This window comes from Triticum aestivum, chromosome 5A (assembly GCF_018294505.1).
Source record: "Triticum aestivum cultivar Chinese Spring chromosome 5A, IWGSC CS RefSeq v2.1, whole genome shotgun sequence".
NCBI lineage: Eukaryota > Viridiplantae > Streptophyta > Magnoliopsida > Poales > Poaceae > Triticum > Triticum aestivum.
Genome location: NC_057806.1, coordinates 46,418,244 through 46,432,692, shown reverse-complemented (window position 1 = coordinate 46,432,692; position 14,449 = coordinate 46,418,244). Strand labels below are relative to the sequence as shown.

The 14,449-nt window shown below is 45.2% G+C and overlaps 1 protein-coding gene across 1 annotated transcript; it reads left to right on the top strand.

Annotated features, from left to right (window-relative positions):
• Positions 1-558: 558 nt before the first annotated feature.
• LOC123102226 (stomatal closure-related actin-binding protein 1) lies at positions 559-7,767 on the top strand. Its single transcript, XM_044523522.1, has 13 exons — positions 559-837; positions 2,343-2,648; positions 2,796-2,924; positions 3,056-3,148; positions 4,310-4,450; positions 5,006-5,074; positions 5,156-5,239; positions 5,557-5,737; positions 6,057-6,173; positions 6,262-6,320; positions 6,738-6,872; positions 7,135-7,284; positions 7,370-7,767. The coding sequence occupies exons 2-13, from the start codon at positions 2,361-2,363 to the stop codon at positions 7,406-7,408; spliced, it is 1,485 nt and encodes a 494-aa protein (XP_044379457.1). The 5' UTR covers positions 559-837; positions 2,343-2,360; the 3' UTR covers positions 7,409-7,767.
• Positions 7,768-14,449: the final 6,682 nt, after the last annotated feature.

Sequence of the window (14,449 nt, the reverse complement as noted above, 5' to 3'; positions counted from 1 at the left end):
CCTCGTTTTTCATGGATTCGATCATAGCAACACACGGGCATTGTGCTAGTTTATATAAATGACCCGACGACGGTATTTTGAATGGAGTGCGAGTGGGCGTATTTTTTCCTGAAAAAAAGGAGGAAGATACAAGCATGTATACCTAACAATAACAATAAATAAAAGAAAGAAACAAGTCCACATCATACTACATCAACTTGGTGGGCTGTCACGACGGCTCCGTTTGGAACTCATCATGCGAGTCAAACTCATGAAATCAATAATACAAGGACGCACGTAGTACGTGAGAGGATCATTACCCATGTGGAAGGGATGGGAAAGAAAACCACGTACTCCTACTCTTGTAATCCCCATGCACTATACCGGCTGGTCCTGCCTTGTCAACCGCAATGAGGACGCAGCATGGAAAGAAGGCGCACTTGCGCGTGGACCTAGCCATGCACGCCACCGAGTGAGTGAGAGAGAGGAGAGGGTCACCGGACGGGGGCCGGAGGGGCTATTCAAAGCTGCCACCCGCTGTACCCGGCAGGCACTAGCCTCCTACCCCACTCCCCACTCCTTCCTTGAAGAAAGCACACACACACAGACTCACAGAGAGAGAGAGAGAGAGAGGGGGGCAAAGCAAACCCCGCGCAGAAAACTGTCTCCTTCCCTCGCCCCCCGGCGGCTCGGCGCAAACCCCTCCTCCTCGCAAACAAGATCCCCAAATCCCCGCGGGCCTGCTCTGCTCGCCCTCGCCCTCGCCGGATCAGCCCCATTGCGCCGCCACTCGCCGCCGCGCCCGGCCCGCGTGGAGGAGGGCTCCAGGCCGACGCACGCGCGCGCGCGCATTGCGGGGTCAGTTCTACTTCTTGTGCGGATTTTTCATTTATTTTCAGCTCCTTCTTTTCTGCTGTTGAGATGAGATTTTGCATCTTCCTGCTTGATTAGCCCGCGGGTGAAAATGTAACCTCTTCTCTCCTTGCTCCCTTCAAAGTAGTACTCCGTATTAGCCTAGCCGGTAGCAGACGCTTTCCAATCCGTCGCTGGGTGCGACTTCGACATGGAGATTAAACCACGGGGGGAGCAGTTGAGCGCCGCGAGAAGAAGAAGGAGGGATTTCGTCTCCGTGTCGCGTGGAGTAGTACTCCTACAGTACAAATCAACGGCGTAATTAAGTACCAGTAGTACAGATGTACTTGCATTGTTTATGTCTTGACGATGGGGCCATGCAGGGTTTGCAATACTTGCATTGCGGTCTGGGGAACCTGCAGGAACAATACTAGATTATTTTATTTGTGGGTCTAATTAAAGTACTTTCGGTCCAAGTTACAACTGTACAGTACAGTAGAATATTAGTCTTAGATGCCCCAGCGTTTTGCACTGAGCACCGGCTTCATTTCCCTAATTAAGAACGGTTTTTTTGTCTTTCGTTTATGTGATCTAAATAAGGAAGGTCTTCCAGAGTTTCACATCTCAGAGTTTGTTTCGCCTTCTATATGTGGAGTAAATTAATGAGCTAATTAGCTTTGCCATTTTCCTTGTGTCACTTGCCTCGTGAGAAAATTCCTGTCTTCAGGGCTAAACAGGGTTTGGATGCTGTGTTACTTTACTTTATCGAGCCTCCTCTGTCGCCTAACCAACAATGGACAAGGGTGGACCACTTCCAACTGTAAAGCGGAGAATGCCTTGTTCGCTGATAAAGTTGCATTCTTGCCGTCCTCTCAGCCGTGCCCTTTAACAAAGTGGAATTCAACAAAGCGTTGTGTTGTAAAAAGCAGTTTGTTACGCTATCATTTTAATTTCATTCCTAGTGTAAGTTTTCCGTTGGTGGAGGCTTTTGTCCCCGCTCCTCACTAGTATATTATGCTGCTAATTAATGGGGGGAGGTTCATGAATGACACCGCATAATTTTGCCAACCACCTACAATTGTGCCTGCCCCGATAGTTTGCTGGTGTGTAATCAACCATTTTGATTCTTTGTGAGGGCCTACTCTCTATCATATTGCTTTCATGTTTTCTGGGTTTTTGCTGTGTGCTAAAATATTTTGCACTCCTTCATTTTATTTGATTATTTGTCCCTTGCTTGAAAGATAAGACCGTCTTATGTTTATCAGTTGTTTCACACAAAGCTGTAGCTTTTCAAGTATACTTAGGCCACATTTCATAGCTTATCCAGCCTGTTTCCACCCCTTTTGCATTCTTTGATTTGAATCTCACAACTTTAGCTCCGAGTCATTGTTCCATTGCCTTGTGCATCACTTTTGGCAGGAATAAATTCTCAAACGCTAATCTGTTATGCAGGTGTCATGTTTAATGCAATTTTTATGTTGACGAAAAAATGTATTGTGTGAAAATTGCAGGGAAGTTGTATTTTATAGATGACCTGGGCAGCAACTCTTGATTATGGGCGCAAGACAAAGAATGAGGACATACGACCAGGGCCACTGCGTCCAGCAAATATCATAAGAAACAAATTTCCTACCTACAAGAACGGTTCAAACGGCATAGTGATCAAGCTGGCAGATGGCCCAGAAGTGCCGCCTCTGAAGGAGGTTGTTGCTAAGGAGACTGAGGAACTGCTTGATCGCCGTCAGCGCTTCTCAGTCCGTGAGCTTGCAATGAAGTTTGAGAAGGGACTCAACACTGCCACTCTGTTGTCTAAAGAGGTTCAGACCTTTGCATTCTTCTCGAACAGACCTTCTGTATTTAGTGCATGATTGCCTCCATGCTACATGCCAATCAGTTTAGTTAATGAATTTATGTTTTTCTTAGGTTATGAATTTGTTTTCTGATTGACTTGTTCAAACCGTCAGGTTAAATGGAGACAAGTGGCTTTGTTGGAGCGAGACATTCTCCTGAAAAATCTAAAGAGTGTATTGGAGTCACTGAGAGGTCAAGTCACGGGCAAAACTAAGGATGAAATTGAGGAGTCTATTTCTATGGTTGGTTTCTTCATATCCTATACTCCAGGCATTTTTCTTGTAGCTCCATCTTTCATTTGAAGTTATATTTGCATCTAGTTATCATTAAAGCTGGTATGTTCTCATTTGATTAAAGTTATGCTATTTTCCAGGTGGAAATTCTTGCAGTTCAGCTCTCCAAAAGAGAAGCTGAGTTGATTCAACAAAAAACAGAGGTCACAGAATTAGCGAAATCATTAAAGCTGGTATGTTCCAGTTTGTTTGTTTACACTTTCCACGGCTGTAGCATTAGATTTTACAAACATGAGGTTTGATATGTTCCAGAATCAGAATCTATGTACTCGAATAATGTCGAAGTTCTCGGTATCATGAATCCTTCATTTGGTAGTTGTACTACTTATAATTCACAACCAACTTAAATACGTACTCCCTCCGTTCCAAAATATTTGTCTTTCTAGGCATTTCAAATGGACACAACATACGGATGTATGTAGACATATTTTAGAGTGTAGATTCACTCATTTTGCTCCGTATGTAGTCACTTGTTGAAATCTCTAGAAAGACAAATATTTAGGAACGGAGGGAGTATTTGCTTTCTTACTTGGCAGTTTTTTTTCCTCGAGCATGCAGGAAAGCTGCTCATCATTATATTAAGCAGAATAGAAATGAGCCTTAGTTGACAGTTATGTATAGTAGAGAAGATCTATCTTTATGAGATATATCTACAAAAGGGTGCAGTTTATTGCTCAAGTCCTGAAGTCTTCAGGGAAATAACTCGTACCTGCTTCTCTTGCCTAGCGAGAAGTTTTGAAAAGCTCTTAAAAGAACTTGTACCTAGGAACTAATAAATGTATTTAGTTTCGGAGGTCGATTGAAAACATATACAGACTGCACATTCAGTTAGGGACTATACCCATTGATCCTAGTTTTAGGGATTTCGTTACCAAAGAAACATATTTATGTTAGTTCGAAAGGAATGCACACCTATCTAAATTAGAGTAATTATAGTCTAAAAAAATTAGAGTAATGTTTGTTTTATCTTACAATAGAATTTATGGAAAATGAAAGTTTGTGTCGATGCAACCTGATTACTATAGGGAAGAAAATATACATTACTACACGTCATTCCCCTCAAAAGTTGGCGGCTTGTGTAAATGTTTAGTCGATATGTCTCAAGATTTTCACCTGATTTTCCAAATGTGACTCCATCAGAAACATGCAATTAGTCAAGTGAGCATAGAGCGCTAATTATCTTAAGCAGGATTAGATTTTCTTTACACAATATCGAAAAGGATATATTCCAAGTATAAATGCTCCCATGCTCCTACCTGTTGTGATGCTCTCAACACCTTTTGTGCATTGTCCTTTGTTTATAGTATTGAAGTTTTTTTTTGTCTTGCTCATAGGCTTCTGAAGATGCCAAGAGAATTGTTGAAGAAGAAAGAGTTAATGCCAATACGGAGGTAGAGAGTGCTAGGTCTGCAGTGCAAAGAGTTCAAGAAGCACTTCAGGAGCATGAAAAGATGTCCAAAAAAACTGGGAAGCAAGTACGTTGATTTTTTTTAAAGCTTCTCACCTTCCTTAATTGTTACTTACCAGTTACTGCAAGACTACAAGCTAGTTCATACAGTGAAGCTTGTTTACTCTAATTGTTCTTTTACTTGCCCTTCCTCCTCTTATGTTGTTGCTTACTTGCTTACATATTGTATTCTGGCAAGCTATTTTCCTTGGCTGAATTGGTACATAATCTGGATAGTAATTCTGAAGATTTGTTCATTTTTTTGTGTGGCAATACATATACATGTCATAAATTTTGAAGTAAAGCTACCTTTTGTGCACCTGTGCAATTTGAGATGATATAATCCAATATCATGCATACTAAGCTTAGCACATTGCATTTTTCTGCTGAGAAACATTGCATTTTTATTTATTGCTCCTTTATTTATCTTGGTTAGCTTTGAGGCTTCAGTTCCATTTGGTCCAATACTTGATCTCTAGTCCCCTGCTATATGCTCTTTTATACATCCAGAGTTCCAGAGGTTGCTTTGCTTTGAATTCATCAATATGTATCTGAGTTGTGACATTTATTTGCTGTTTGGAAGGATATGGAGGAACTAAAGAAAGAAGTTAGAGTGGCCAGAAGAATAAAAATGCTGCATTGCCCTAGCAAGGTAAAGTTTATTATAATTATTCACTGCTTGATACACAAATTGGAATATGTCAATTCTACTTCACATTCATTACTTCTCCAGGCCATGGATCTAGAAAATGAAATCAAAACTTTACGTAAGACGTTTACTGAGAAGTCTGTGGATTGTGTCAATCTTTTGAAAGAGGTATGTGTTACCGATGCCGGCCTAAGATATTTTCGTACTTATTCGGCATGGCTAGGCTAGTTTCAGAACATCTTCATATTCAATGTTCACATCATCGCTGAAAATCATTGAGTACAAATGTATTTATTTCACTAAGAATGCAATATTAGATATGGCACACATACATCATATTTGTTATGGTATGTGGCTAGCAGTCTCAAACTCTTTTATTCCAAGTTTTCATCATCTGAAATACTTCCAGTGAGTTGAGAATTTGTTTAGAGCATAACAGAATACATGTTATATATATTACTGATTTGCAAGGTTTTATTTACCAGTTGGAACTGCACAAAAGACTAAAAGGAAACGAAATTCCCGTGTTCGATTTGGAGGGTCTCCAGTGCTTGGGTTCAATGCTACACATAGTTTGTCACAACGGTACTCCCGTGGATTTTTCAAATATTTCTGTCCAGTGGTTCCGGATACACCCAAAAGAAAGCAACAAAGAGATTATTTCAGGTGGAGTCTCTCTCTCTCTCATTGCACTGTGATTGCGATGCCTAGAGGCATCTCTCTAATTACTTTTTTTTTCATATTATTGTCCTCTTGAACATAGTTGCTCAAAAAACAAAAAAATTGCTCTTCCATTTTTCTTGTTCTTTTGGTACCTCTATCTCTAAGCTATTGAGAAGGGAAAGGGCAAGCATTGCCTGGTGAATTATGATTGTCAAGTTTTGGTCACTTCGTTAGGTTTGCCATATCGGCCAAGCATTTTAATCTTGAACTCAAATTCAGATCCCTAGTGCTTCTAACATTTGTTGCCATGGAACTTCTGTAGGTGCCACAAGACCAGCATATGCTCCAGAGCCAAATGATGTTGGACGTTACATGCAAGCTGAAATCAATTTTGGGGGTGAAACTGCAATAGCAAAGACAGCTGGGCTAGTAGACCCTGGTTTGTTTAACTGAACACATCTGTCAGGCATAAGTATGTGCATCTCTTGTTTATTACGCGACTAACATAAGCTTGGTATTCTTAGCAGATGCTGGACTGGTGGATTATGTAGAGACACTCGTAAGAAAACCTGAAACTGAATTCAATGTATGACCATACTATCCTTTCCCACTTTATGATATTTATTCTAACTATACGCAATGTAGGGGTTTCAATTTACAGAAATCTTGTGGTGTTTTTACTTGTACCTAATAAGGAGTCTGTACTGGCATGACAAAGTTTGGCAGTATAACAGTTCAAAGTTGTCATGCCTAGTAGTACTTGTCGTCGTCCCACCCGGTGCTCTTATTTTTAAAATTAAGACCACCGATGGGCCGCTTATTTCAATTTCCACCAGAGCGAAAGCTGCGCATGGTGTAGTTTCTGCGAGCATCGTTGGATGCGTGATGGACGGTGCAGCGGGAACGACGTCCCTCGGCAGTAGAACGTACCAAGTCAGAGGATCTCGTTCCATATCTTGAACTATTGTTTCTGAAGTTCCCAATGCTCTGTGTCTCATTGCAGGTTGTTGTGCTTCAGTTGAATGGAATTGATCAGCCGAAAGAGGCTGTTCATGTTCTCAATGTTGGGAGATTGCGGATGAGACTTTCAAAAGGAAAGACAGTAGTTGCCAAAGAATTCTATTCCTCATCGATGCAGGTAGGCTGCAGCTTCAAAGGCATCTTCTCTCTCTTTTCTTTTCTTTTCTTGTGGGGACATGTTCTCTTTCTCGGTTAAACAGTATCTGCAAACAGATTACAATGCTCATTAATCGAAGCAGCTGTTGTGATATTATTTTACTATGTTAATATAACATGTTCGTTTTCAATGAAATTTGCAATAACGTACTAGTATTTGTTACTAGTAGTTGCTATTGGCGTAACAGTAGTCTGCCTCTCACAGTATTTCTGTTATGTATCAGCTATGTGGTGTTCGAGGTGGTGGGGAAGCAGCCTCACAGGCAATGTTTTGGCGGCCCCGGAGTGACCTCAGCTTCGCCGTTGCCTTTGAAACAGCGAGAGAGCGGAACACCGCCATCATGCTGGCGCGGCGGTTCGCCATTGATTGCAATGTACGTGCCTCAGCTTCAGTTAGGAAGTGCATATCCACCGCCTATGACGTGGCATGATTTCCCTTCTCCATGGTTTGTTTTGCAGATCATCCTTGCAGGTCCAGGCGACAAGACTCCCTGGTGAAGGAGACGGCGCACACTGGTGCTGGATGCTTGTGCCTCCAAACTCCGGTCCGACCAGCGACCCTCGCAGAGCGAATCGTGATGTTGTACATTTTAGTGTATTTCATGATATGTGTGTAGCCTGTGGGTTTTGTTCCCTTGTGGCCTTGTGGTGGTAGCTCTCAGAGGCGGCACCGTGGGCATCGTTTTAGCCGCCTTGGTGTTGTTCTGACAACCTTCCGAGTGTTCATGTTGTTCTGCTTCACAGGCGTTGCGATATGTTGTTGCTAGGCTTTTCTCTCTTCTTTCTGATACTCCCATGCAACGACAGTTAGCTATGTTTGAAGTGTTACACACTATAAAAGAAATGTTTGATGTGTACTACATCTCTAATATGCTAATTCTTTTGACAGTACTTGTGGTAACAACAATGGTGGATGCATAACTGAATCTAAGGCAATGGCGGCGTTCGCTACAAATTATCAAGAGATCTCAATGATCAAATCGTGATGCGATTTTTTTAGTTGAGTTGAGTTGGTGATGCAAGTTGATAGAGCAGGTCGAGGCATGTATTAGTTGGTGCAGGCAAGTCACCTACTAATACTAACAAAAAACATGGTATAAGCTATCTCAAAAATCTTATCTTAATCTAAAAATAAATAAAATTAAAACAGCATAACATGTGAATGAAATCTTTGATTGTTCACCACTTTAGTGTATACTCTGTTTACGTTCTCATAACTTTTTTAAATCTGCTACCATTTCAAGAATGCTGCGTTTTGTTAAAAAAAAGAAAAAGAATGCTGCGTTCTCAAACTGAATGGATGAAGTACTCCCTCCAATTCTTTTTACTCCGCGCGCGTTTTCGAGCTGATAGTATGTGCGTTACTCATTCGCACCAATGAATGCGTCACAAGAAACCTTTAATTGGAGAACCAACTGTTGGCACATAGCCCAAGACCAGTTCATAGAGTACATACGACCCAGCGTCCCAGCCCATCCCTTCCTTGAGGTCTTTGCCCCCATCGACTGCAAGCCCTAACCGGTGCCCGAATCACCACCGAACCAATTTCACAGCTGCACGACCACTAGCTACACAATGACCACCAGCAAGAATTTTTCTGTTGGTGAAAAATTTATATACATCATGTTCTTGAGGGCATAATTCCAAAAATTATAGAACGGGCTAAACAAACTGAAAAAACCACATGCTGTTCAGAAGAAAGAGAGCATTTCTGCTAAATAAAATTCATGAGATTTTGACTCATACACATCACGAGTTTCCATCTTAGCAAATTCCAGTTATGCATAACTGTCAACACGTTGATGCGAACTTTGCTAATCACCTGGCGACTTCTTTTTTCCTTTCTTTTCTATTTTTTTCTTTGACTGTGTGCATCCTGGATGTTGTTGCGACATCTTGTAGCACACAGGCTAGGTGTAATTGGTATTTGCGTGATATTAATATTTCCTTTTTCAAAAGAAAAGGTGGATTACAACAAATTGCGGTTGAAAGTGCAGACGAGAAAGAGGAGGATGCAATGCACCTTACCTGTTACTCCCTTGTATTGATCATATGTGGCTAGTGTACAACACGCGCAATCTGCTCAGTAGCACGGAGGCGGGGCGTAGTGTGCGGGATGTAGCAAGGACGTGCATCGTGTATGGTGGTTGGCATGCGTAGTGCAGCTAGGAGAGGTTACAGTCAACAGCAAGAAGGAAATAGGAGAAGAACGGGAGCAGGGGATACATGATTCAGAATCATCCGCTAGTTATGTGGTCATCCGCCAAGAAAAGAAGCAATGGCGTGGAAAAAGGTAAGAAAATTGTTCCCGGCGTCTCCTAGGCCTATTGTAGCGAAGCCATTGGAACAGGCTCCTTGGACACGGGTAGAAGTCAATCTCACTTGCTCGGTTTGCTCCTTGGCCTGCCCTTTTATGCTATCACATAAGTTCATGTTCTATGGGGATTACAGACTTCCCATGATCAATTTGCTGTTCACCTAATAGGCTACTGATCTCCCTCCCGAGCCGCCTCCCGCGTGGGCGACCGGGAGGCCCCAGATCCCATCGCCGCCGAACCTCCCCCACTCCTCCTCCTCCTCCCTCGCCGCCGCCCAAGGGCGCGGCCACGCGAAGCCTAGCCGTCGCCGGCGGCGGCGGGAACTCGGGCCCTCTCGCTCGGGTGGGGCTGGCGCGGGCCGGCGCCGCCGGGCCGGAGCGTGGCGGCGCCTCGGCGACGTCGATTCCCTGCGGCAGGAGGCCTTGCGATCTGGTGCGTCGTGGCCGCCAGGGACGGGAGCGGCGTGACCGGATCGGTTCGCGGCGGCGCGACCGGATTGATCGCTGGTCAGTCGTCGGCACGGTGGTGGGTGCGACTCGTCGGCAGCTGGGCAGATCCACAGGATTCTACCCTTGTCTGGCCCTTGACAGCGCGGACAACTATGGGGGAAACCCTAGATCTCCTTGGGATCGAGCGATGGCGGCGCTTTTGCGTCATAGTCCCTCTTTAGGGCATCGTTTTGGAGTTTGCTCCGGTTGAAGGGACCAGCGACGTCGGCACACGTCTGGTGGAGCAACTGCCGATGAAAATCGCGCCGACTATGGTCATGGCGGACGATGTCGGCGTCTTAGATGTCGTTCCCTTGTCGAGGCATCGTCGTTGCAGTCTGCGCCATCAGGCTCGGGATGCTCCGGGGGAAACCCTAGATCTGGCTCTTTCGGATCGGACGATGACGACGTTTTATCGCTTTCCCTCCTAGGGGCATCGTTTTGGAGTAAGTGTTGGATGGGGGATGGTGGAGCGGTGCTTCATCTCACACATCGATGTCGGCGGATATCGGCGGCATGGCGCTGTGGAGGCTCGGCGTCCGATGCACGGAGATGGACTCGCGCAGGAGGAGGTTGCTGTCTAGCGTCATGGTGACGTCGATGGCAGAGTGGCCAGACAAGGTAGAAGCCTCAATATGATCTGAAGACGGACCTGTGGAAGATGGCGGCGACGACACACGAGTGTGTCTGACCGGATTGTGCCCCAGATCCGGTATGTGGCTCGGCTGGGGCTTCCGAATATGTTTCGGCTTCCGTCTTTTGATGTTAGGCTTAGGTGAGTGATTTGGGTAGTGGCCCAGCTAGCACCCATTCATCATTTTGGATAGGAGTAGTGGCATGTGTTGCCAAGATGGTGAATTCAGGCACATTGTTGTAATAGTTTGTAAGGTCCTCAAAAATAATCAATAAAATGGCTGTATGCATCTCCCAGATGCAGAGGCCAAAGGTCATCCTTAAAAAAAAACCTAATAGGCTACTACTACATGCACACGCGTGCATGTTTCCGCTCAATGGAAGCGCATAATATTAGATCAGATACATATATAAGCTTGGAAATGGTCTTGACATTTACTGGCTTTGCGCCGAGTGATGCACGGAGCTCTCTTTACTAGGAAACAGGAATCTGACATAACCTACCATTGTAGGTTTCATTACCTCTTTAGTACCTTTAGGGCCCCAGCCTTTTCTTGGAGCGTTTTGTGGCTCGATCATATGACCCATAATTTTTATGCATGCTGCAAGCACATGTGTACAGTGTACATATAGTCAGGCATACAAATTTACATCATCTGTTCTTTTTGTTGACTGTCACATACACTTCATGGTCTACTAGGTTAACTTTGAATACCTAGGACCTTGATTTGTACTAGGAGTAAGTACTACTAGCGGGGCAGAAGCGTGCCCGTTGGTTATTTTTGTTTGAAAAATCAAGTAATAGAACTGAGCAAAAACGGATTGAGTATTGATTTGTGAAGGTATGTTGCATGGGTAAATGATTCATAGTTGTGAATAAAGAGTACAAGCTAGGGGGGGGGGGGGGGGGGTAGACCGTATGGCTAGTTGGTACATGAATCTAGGAGGGTGTACATAATTGCATATAAGAAACAACAAACAGTAGACTAAATCATGGGTCATTGATTTTCTAGGAGCTTTTCTTATACTCTTTATGCAACTTCATTGTTTTTTTGTTTGAAAAGAGAATGATTATGGGGGGTGGGGGGGGTTAGCTTGGGTTCTAGGCTCTTCGGGCTCTTCTTTTACCTGTTGTTCTACTTCAAGCCATAGAAGTTGGTCTTTCTTCATTATCACAGGGAATAATGCCACATTGTTATTCTTCTTCCTTAAGTGGGGCTAGTGGATTGGCGGTGATGGATCGGGCTAGGCTCTTCGGGCTCTTCTTTTACCTGTTGTTCTACTTCAAGCGATAGAAGTTGGTCTTTCTTCATTATCACAGGGAATAATGCCACATTGTTATTCTTCTTCCTTAAGTGGGGCTAGTGGATTGGCGGTGATGGATCGGGCAACCTGGACTAATGGAATGAACACAACATGGTGAGGCTCTTAGTAACCCAAAGGTTTATAACTGTCGTGTGGTCATCGAACTTCTGGACTTGACTGAGGAGGTCCGTGTACTCTCACCCCCTGAGGTCCTCCTCCGATCGTTTGTTAAAGACCGCCTATCCAAGGAATATAAGAAACTTGACATTTATTGGCGACAATGGTATACTTACCGGCTTTGCAAGCTTGGAGATGGCAACACTTCTTTCCTTGATGCTGGCACGTTTGCCCATCTTCGGAAGAATCAAATTCAAGTCCTGCATGCGGATGAGGTTGCTCACTTTAATCATGGTGACAAGGCTAGACTGTTGTCGGATTTTTATTCGTTACTCCTGGGCACCGCCGCCCCTTCTTCGTGGAGCTTTGACCCTCGCATGTACTTGGCTCGCGTGCCTGGTCTGGATGACCTTGAGGGGTCTTTCACCATGGAGGATCTCAAAGTGGCAGTCTAGGCTATGTGGTCCAACAGCACCCCCGGCCTGGACGGGTTCGGCCCTGCCTTCTTTAAAAACTTTTAGGATACGGTTTCTTTGGACTTGTTGGACTTCTTGAATGATTTCTACTCCGGTGGGGTGGACCTGAATGGTATTAACCGTGCTTTTATTACCCTGCCGCCGAAGTGTGACGTGGTGCTCTCGGCGGATGGATTCCGGCCCATTTCCCTTCAAAATTGCATCATGAAAATTATCTCCCGGATCTTGACCACACGACTAAAAAAAGAAATTTATTGAGATCTTGGTGTGCTTTGAACAATCTAGGTTTATTGTCGGGAGATGCATCACAGATACCACATGGTCCATGTGGTAAGCTAACTGAAAAAAGATGCATCACAGATAATTTATTGGTATGCAACGGATTTGGTCCAGAGTTGTCGTATTCGAAAGACACCGACGATTGCCCTTAAATTGGATTTCAAGGAAACCTTTGATTCAGTTAGCTGGCATGCTTTGGGTATAATCATGCAGGCGCACGATTCAGTGATCGATGGTGCTCATTGATCCATAATATCCTTACCACCGGCAAAATGGTAGTGTTGTTGAACAGGGTCCCCGGAAGATGGATTCAGTGTAAAAGGGACTACGACAGGGATACCCTATGTCCCCCTACCTATTCTTGATAGTTGCGTACCTTCTCCACCAACTGGTTGTGAAGGATGACTCCGCCGACCGGTTACTGCATCCGCTTATCAACGACCTGCCCTGTCTTGTTGTTTAGTACGCCGATGATACCCTCCTGTTGGTCCGTGCTGATCAGGGGCAACTTTCTCGGCTACGATCTATTTTGGATGCCTTCTCTGCTACCACGGGGCTAACTATCAACTTCCACAAAAGCACATTCGTCCCCATATGCGTCGACCTCGCACGCACTGCCTTGCTGGCTGCAGAACTTAGCTGTCCGCTGTCAACATTCCCCCAGACATACCCCGGGCTGCCTCTCTCCGATGAAAAATTGCCTGCTATTGCCCTGGATTTCTTGCTGATCAAAATTGAGCGGTGCATACCTGGGTGGGACACACACACACACACACACACACACACACACACACTTGACGAAGGGGCCCGTTTGACACTTACTTCTGTGGTTCTGGCTGCGATCCCCACTCATGCCATATCAATTTTACCCCTCCCTAAAGGGATTGTGGACAAGATGGACCGCCCAGAAGGGCCATGTTTTGGAAAGGGGCAAGCGAGTGCTCCCGGGGGGACTGCCAGGTTGCATGGCACGAGGCTTGTCATCTCCACTCGGAGGGGGGGGGGTCTTGGTCTGGTCGACATTGAGGTCCAGAACACATGTCTCCTGTTGAAGATGGTCCATAAAATCTTCAGTGGCGTCCGTACCCCCTGGACTATCTGGGTGCGCCGTTGGTACTTGGGCGACCGTCCCGCTGCTTCGACCCCCCTCATGGAAGGCGTTCGCCTCCCTTGTCCCTCTCTATCGCTCCTTGAGATCGATAAGGGTTGGCGACAGCGTGGGCACATCCATCTGGCATGACAACTGGACCTCGCTCGGGGCCCCGGCGGCCGCTCTTCCAGCCGCATACTCGCATTGTCTCCACCCCAACGCGACCCTGGGGGACTTTGGTCGGCTTGGTCCTCATGCAATTCCCGTGCATGACCACCTATCTAGGACTGCTAAGTTGGAGCTCCACCTATTTTGGTCTGCGCTTGACCGCGTGCGGTTCTCTGCGACCAGTGGCGAGCAGTCCCTCTCTTGGGGGGGGGGGGGGGGTTCAAGATAGGTGCGGTGTACCATATGATCAAAAGCTCTGGCTGCAGGCTCCCCCTGCATGGCTTCAACTGGGATGGTTTCATGCCCCTCAAAGTCAAGGTGTTCGCCTAGATCCTACGACATGGCAACACCCGTACGAGGGTCTTCCTTCGCCGAATCAGGTTCCTCGACTATGACGATTCCCTTTCCGCCTAGGACAGTCAGAAACAATCGGGCACCTCTTCTTGGAGAGCCCCCATTTGCATCAATGGTGCACGGATATTTGTAGCTGATGCACCCCTCCCTCCCTCCCATTAGCACTCTGCGGGGTGTTTATGTGATGTAAGAAATTAAATGCTTCGTTATTATTATTAATGCAATGTTCAGGTGGGCGATCGCCCCCCTTGATTGTTCAAAAAGAAAAGGCTCTTAGTAACCATAATAAGAAATAGACACACGATTTATCC